Raw genomic sequence first — 6,550 nt, forward strand, 5'->3', positions numbered from 1 at the left:
GGGGCCTGACAAGACAGGAGTTTTCTCGGTCAGGAGTGCCTATCGTATGGCTTTCGACGAGGCACACCGTGCAGTTTTAGTGGCGTCAAGCTCTTCGCCTTCAGGAGCAAGAAGCTGCTGGAAATTCATTTGGAATTGTGGTGTGCCTCCAACAGTATCAACCTTTACTTGGCGGGTCGCGACTGACGGTTTACCAACATGGAAAAATAAACATAAGATCGGGTTGGAAACTACGAGCTGTTGCCCTGTTTGTGGTTTAGATACTGAAGACAACTTTCATCCGTTTCTGAGATGTCAGCTTGGGAGGGATTTGTACTTGGAGATGGCAAAGATCTGGAACCTCCCTCGGATACAATCTATTGTGGATTGCCGGAAGGAATGGCTACTACAGACTCTTGAACCCCATAGAGAATGGGTGAGATGTATGATACTCCTCGTTTTCTGGCGAGCTTGGTTTGTCCGTAATGAGGTGATACATCATAAACCAGCCCCGCCTTTAGAGGTGTCGGTGAGATACCTTCGAAGCTTCTTTGAGTCACTAGTGGCAATCAAACAGGACAATGTTGCGGATCCAGAGAAGGGCAAAGCATGTGTTGCTTTGCAGTCTGTGTTAAAACCAGCTACTCATATTAATGTGAAGCTCTGGAGTAAACCGAGGAAAGGATGGACAAAACTTAATACGGATGGGGCCTTTACCTCAGCTAACGATGCCGGAGTGGGCATGATCCTGCGGGATGAAGAAGGAAGGATTATTTTTGCAGCTTGTAGGGCCCTTTACTCATGCACTGACGCACTTGAGGCGGAGCTGTCCGCCTGCTTGGAGGGCCTGTCTTCTTCAATTCAACGCACAAAACTGCCGATAGAAGTGGAGATGGATTCTTCAGTGGCAGTAGCCATGATCACATGTGGAGATTTTGATCGGTCGATCTATTTGTCGTTAGTAAATGAGATCAGATGTTTACTTTTATCTCATCATTCTTGTATTACTCATATTGATCGTTCGCAAAATAAAGTGAGTGATAAGTTAGCTTTCTTTGGGCGTACTAATAGAAAGACTATGACCTGGTTAGGGTCAGGACCGCCTGAGGTGTTGGAGTTAGTTCAGGCAGATTGTATTGAGACCGTCAATGAGTAATGCAATGATTTAGTTCGCAAAAAAAGAGAGAAGAAGACAGGTAGCCAAAGGCAGACTCCACCAACCAGCTTGCCCGGGCAGCGAACAACATCCAGGTTGATTGCCTTGGCATTACCGTGGAGGTCCCTCTGACTTCTTCAACAAAGCATCAGACTCCTAACAATCCTGTGACCCCCTCCCCCCACAAGGTCTATACCTTTAGTGGTTGTTTGGATAACTAGTATTTGAGACAAGTTTTAGTAAAAATAGTTTTAAGAGGATTTTTAGGGAAACCAGCTTTAAGTTGTTGGTTTGTTAAAACTGATTTGTAGAGTACTATGTTTGGGCTTAAAAACGTCAAATATGGCTACTAGTTTGATTGGGACGAGTATTCAATGGATTTTCATCTGACTACCGAATGTTCCCTTCCTCTCAAATCTACTTCGACCGCTTGTGATGCGGGTACACAGTCTCCTATTCCACGAGCTGTACCACTGCATGCCGGTGAGCAACTCGAGCCTCGAGGAGCAGCACGGGACCCTGTTGACGTCTCCGCTGGCCGGCCGAGGCCCCAGAGTACCAGTGTGGGCAGTATTGCTCCCTGCTGGTCAAAACGACCGTGTAGGTACGTCTGAGGTGGCGTGTTGGATGGGCGCTGCTCAGCAAAAGAGCCGAATCCGGCAAGCCGCAAGCACGATGCAACTAAATGCTTCAGATGATAAATGCAGTACAGCCGATTTGGAGTTCAGTTATGTATGTAGGAATCCATCAGCTCATTTGAGCCCATTTGTCTTACTAATGAAAGCACATGGCATTACCACACAGAAAGTAACATTAAAAAGGATCGATAAATTAAGTTCTATTTCCTCGGTTCCTAAATATGAGTTTTTTTTAGAGATTTCAATAATAACTTCATACGGATGTACATCGACATATTTTAGAGTGTACATTCACTCATGTTGCTTCGTATGTAGTCTCAACTGAAATTTGTAAAAGGACATATATTTTTGAAAGAGCTTACAACACTCGGAAAGAAACACATAGACATGCATAGACGAAAATTAAAGTAAAAGAGACAATTACCCATGTTGCGTACACAGCAATATCACTACATATGTCGAAATCACGTAGTAATATGCTAATAGCCCGTACTCAGAGTGTTAACAAATTGTGCAGCAACTGCAGCATCTCCCATCGTACTTCTCCTGCAGCTCTTCGTACAGGCTTTCCAGTTCCTCTTTCTTCACTCTCATCTTTTCCAGTTCCTCGTTCTCCTTCTTCAATTCCTCGTTGTCCTTCTTCAGTTCCTCGTTGTGCTTGGCCAGCTTCCTTTTGCCCTCCGCCAGCACCTCGTTCCTCTTCTCCAGATAATCAATCCTCATCTTTTTTTTCTCATCGAGCTCCGTCGCCAACTTTCCTTTCTTCTCCACCAGCGCATTTTTTGCCTTTTCCAGATCTGCAATATCTGTTCCCTTTTTTTCATCCTTCTTCTTCAGCTCTTTCATATCCTCTCTCAGATTTCTTTTCTCCCCCACCAGTTTTATCTTCTTCGAGTCCAACTTTTTAATATCCTCTGCCAGCTCTCTTTCCGCCTTCACCACTTCTTCTTTCCGCGAGTCCAGATTTCCTCTCTTCTCCACTAGCCCTCCTTTCTCCGAGTCCAGCTTCTCAATCTCTGTTCCCATCTCTGTTATCTTATTCTGCTTCGTTGTGATATCCCCTCCAAACTTAAGTTTCTCCTTGGTCATTCTCCCGATGCTATCATTGGAGTGTTTAATGTTCACATCGAGTGCGTTCATCTTGTCCTCCAGCTCTTGGATAGTCAGATCTCCATTGTCCTCCATCACAGAGTCTTGTGCGGTCTGCGAACTTTGGGTATGTGATGCCTTTGTCTTTGTGGTCTTCTTCTTGGTCCTTTCCTTGATGAGATCCTGGGTGCCTGCAATATCATTCAGTTTGTTAACCTTGTTCTTCGGTTCTACCTTCTCCTCCACCACTGCTTTCTTCTTGCTCTTATTCGATGCCTCTGCCTGCAACAAGAGAATTGTCAGTAAAACTATATACTGTCATAGTGCACCAAGGAAGAACAAGTAAAAAAGGTAACAACATAGGGAAGAAAAGTCCTATAGATACATATGGCTAGTACTCTACCATTGTGTGTATTTGTGATGTGTGTCTGTGTCCTTGAACCTTTGCTTCCTGCTTTGATCAATGAAGCCTGGCGGGCCATCACTTATATAGCTGCAATCTGTAGCTCAATGTTCCTTCTTTGTACTATTCGCTGCGGTTTCCTAGCTACGCCCACTACTATTTTCTTAAATCAAAAGGCCCGCCGCCATGCTCCACTTCCTTTTGCTGGTCATACTAGATGACGACTAGGCAAGTTCGTCAACACGCGCAAATTGGTGGATATGTAATGTATGAATTAGTACATACTACGATGTAATTAAAGGTTCAATGTCAGGAATTTAGTACTACAGAGCGGAAAACACTTTTTTCACGAGCTTGCTAGAAAAGTAGTAGCAAGTGGTGATGGGGAGTCGGAGAGAGAACGAAAGCAGAGGCTGCATAAGTGCATGCATGCGGAGGAGACCTGAATGCCTCTGTCGCCTTCCGCACGCGAGGAAGTAAGCACGTGTCTCGGCTACGAGCATATGGCCATTAGGGCATCTTCAACGCTGACCGTCAAACCACTCTTGTCTGTCCGGACCAGCTCGTTTGAACCAACACTTTCTCTTACCTGTCCACGGACCGGTCCGCAAATCGGAAGCAGGGGGCTTTGCGGTCATCCGGACCGCTGCCTTGGACGCGTCTGATAATCTAGACCCACCCAAAACCCCCTCCCTCACTCCGCGCCCTTTCCCACCTGAAGTCCAGGAGCTTTAGCGCCGTATCCATGCTGACCTAAAGTGGACACGACCTCTCACATCGCTCCGACATTGAACATGAGCGAAGGCCGAGAGCCGCCCGCTTTGCGTCCCGCTCTCCCGCCTGTTGAATGTCGGAGCAATGAGAAGACGGGAAGGGCCTGATATTTACAGCATTCAAATGGGCAGCCCGTCCATCCGCCCACTGGCATTCCTGGTGTAGGTTTTCAAAGTGACGAATGGTAGCTACTTCAGTGAAAGGTTTAGGGCGCGCGTGAATATAAATTTACAACGTTCATGCCGATGCAGCACGCTCGATCTCGCACTACCTGGCACTGGGGACGGCATTGCCGGGAAACCAGAAGAAAGGTTACTATGATATGGTTACATTAGTACTGGGCACATCTTTAACTATAGAGATTTACAACGTAGTGCCAGATGCAGCACGCTCTGCCTTATGCATTACTTTACTTGACACCGGAGACGGCATTGCCGCGAAACTAGACCTTGGTCCTGCCGTGTCTTTCCCCTGTCTATTGTATTGATACTTTGTAGAAAGGTTTAACATTGTAGCAGTATTATATGGTTACATGGTAGTGGTCACAGCTTTTGGACGAGAGAGACAGGATCGGAGTAGTTTTAGGTGCGTACGCACGTCGGAATACATATATGAGTGTGGGAACATCGTTGCTACAGCATCTACAGCTGGGCACCACAAACCTTTCCCACTATACACTATACGCCAGGCGGACGATCCGATCACTGACCGGCCACAAAAACCCGACCTAGACGAGCGCCTCAAACCGGGTTCAAACGCACGGTCTGACCGGCATCTCTTATATCTAGCCCAAAAATAAGATGGATACGAGGAGGCCCGGGCGCGACCGGGCGCATCCGCCATGCCGGACACAGCCCATATGCTGGCCCGTCCGATCCCAAATATATTCATGCCATCTGCTCCGCAGACCAAATCTAGCCACTCCACTTCACTTCACTCTCCTCCACTCCACTCCGCCATCCAACCTGCCATCCGGCGATCGCCATCCAACCTGCCATCCGGCGATCGCCATCCAACCTGCCATCCGGCGATCTCCGGCCTTCCCCGGCATGGCTTCGTCTATTGGGATGTTGTCCCATGCAGGTTGGAGGAGGCAGTGGCCTCTGCATTGTATTCCACCGCTCCTGGGGGACTGCGCCCGACCGACGGCGGGGTATGTCCAGCGCGAGTCCATTGCGTCTATGCATCAGTGCGAGTCCCGGCAAAGAAGAATTAGTGTCAGAGCTGTAACGTAACGACGTCGTGTTTAAGGGGGTGATTGTTGGAAGTAAACCCAACATCTGGTACGACTACATGTGTGTACCTATGCAATAACCAATAAGTGCACCAATTAGCAACCTTGTAGGATTAGTATACTTAGCTGATTCGGACATGGAACTAGGCAGCCTAGCTTATACTAGTACCCATGTGGACCCCTGTAACATCACTGAGAAACCCAAATAATAAGTGCCACATGTGTGGCAGAAGCAATCTGGTCTTGTTGCTTTTTACAACTAAAGTCGCCATTGGAAAAAAAACTAAAATACTGAAATTTGCCATCTGTAAAGAAAGTTACCACGCTTGACAATTATAGTTGTCATTCTCGTGTCACTAAATTTGCTATAAAAAATGTTTGTAGTTGCCGTGTGTTCGTGCCACACATATGACATTTATCGGGTCCTGAAGAAATTAACATGTAAGATACGTACCTGCGGCTATAAATCCAGCGAGTTCACACGTGCGTTTGTGTGTGTCCAGCTAGTCGACTCGATCAAGCAAGATGTCTACGGGTTTTGTCACTTAATTCATGTTTTGGTAAGTAAGTTCAATTTAACTACACCTTTGGTTCAAAATAAGTGTCTCAACTTTAGTACAACTTGAGACACTTATACTGAGACTGATGGAGTAAGAGACAGTGTCCAACGTGAATGGGCATATCATTGTTCTTTAAGGGCTTTTTACTTGAGTAAACTATACTGTTCCTGTCGTGTTTATATGTTCGATATGCGAATGAGAAATAATAGCTTTTTTTGGGAGAAAGAGGTGAGCTTAGAGTATTTACTTTATTGCCAAACCTTTTATTTCCAGCAGTTTAGTACTGTTCATATTTTTATAGGTGATGCTTTTTTAGTTGGCAAAATAAATTAATCTGCCACGTTTTCTGTTCTATTCATATCTATTCAAATTTGATGCCATGTAGCGATGCTTACCCATAAGGACATACAGTGGAACAATAGAGTTATCAATTCATGGAAAATACACCACTGATAAATATTTGAGTCCTGATTGTAGATGCTATTATCATTTGTGGCAGAAATCGCATGCAGTACTTTTTGCGATATTGTGATGAAACAGATAGGAGGTAGAGTATATATATGCACAAAACAATGGAGACATGCAATTACAATTGCCACGAGATGGATAAAGAGCATATGAAGATGGCTACCAGAATCGAACCCTGTGCCGATAGCCCAGGCCGTCGGCATAGCCCTGAATCCCGTCGGTGATGAGGATACAGGCCTGGGGTAGGGT

The 6,550-nt window shown here is 45.9% G+C and overlaps 1 protein-coding gene across 1 annotated transcript; it reads right to left on the reverse strand.

The window, feature by feature from the left end:
• Positions 1–2,183: 2,183 nt before the first annotated feature.
• LOC119335469 (tropomyosin-1-like) lies at positions 2,184–3,305 on the reverse strand. The gene is made up of 2 exons (XM_037607593.1): positions 3,266–3,305; positions 2,184–3,144 (listed from the first exon to the last, which is right to left on the reverse strand). Exons 1-2 carry the CDS (start codon positions 3,266–3,268, stop codon positions 2,275–2,277), a joined length of 873 nt encoding a protein of 290 aa, XP_037463490.1. The 5' UTR covers positions 3,269–3,305; the 3' UTR covers positions 2,184–2,274.
• Between the last annotated feature and the right edge of the window lie 3,245 nt (positions 3,306–6,550).

The sequence above is a fragment of the Triticum dicoccoides genome, chromosome 7B, assembly GCF_002162155.2.
Source record: "Triticum dicoccoides isolate Atlit2015 ecotype Zavitan chromosome 7B, WEW_v2.0, whole genome shotgun sequence".
In the NCBI taxonomy this organism is placed as follows: domain Eukaryota; kingdom Viridiplantae; phylum Streptophyta; class Magnoliopsida; order Poales; family Poaceae; genus Triticum; species Triticum dicoccoides.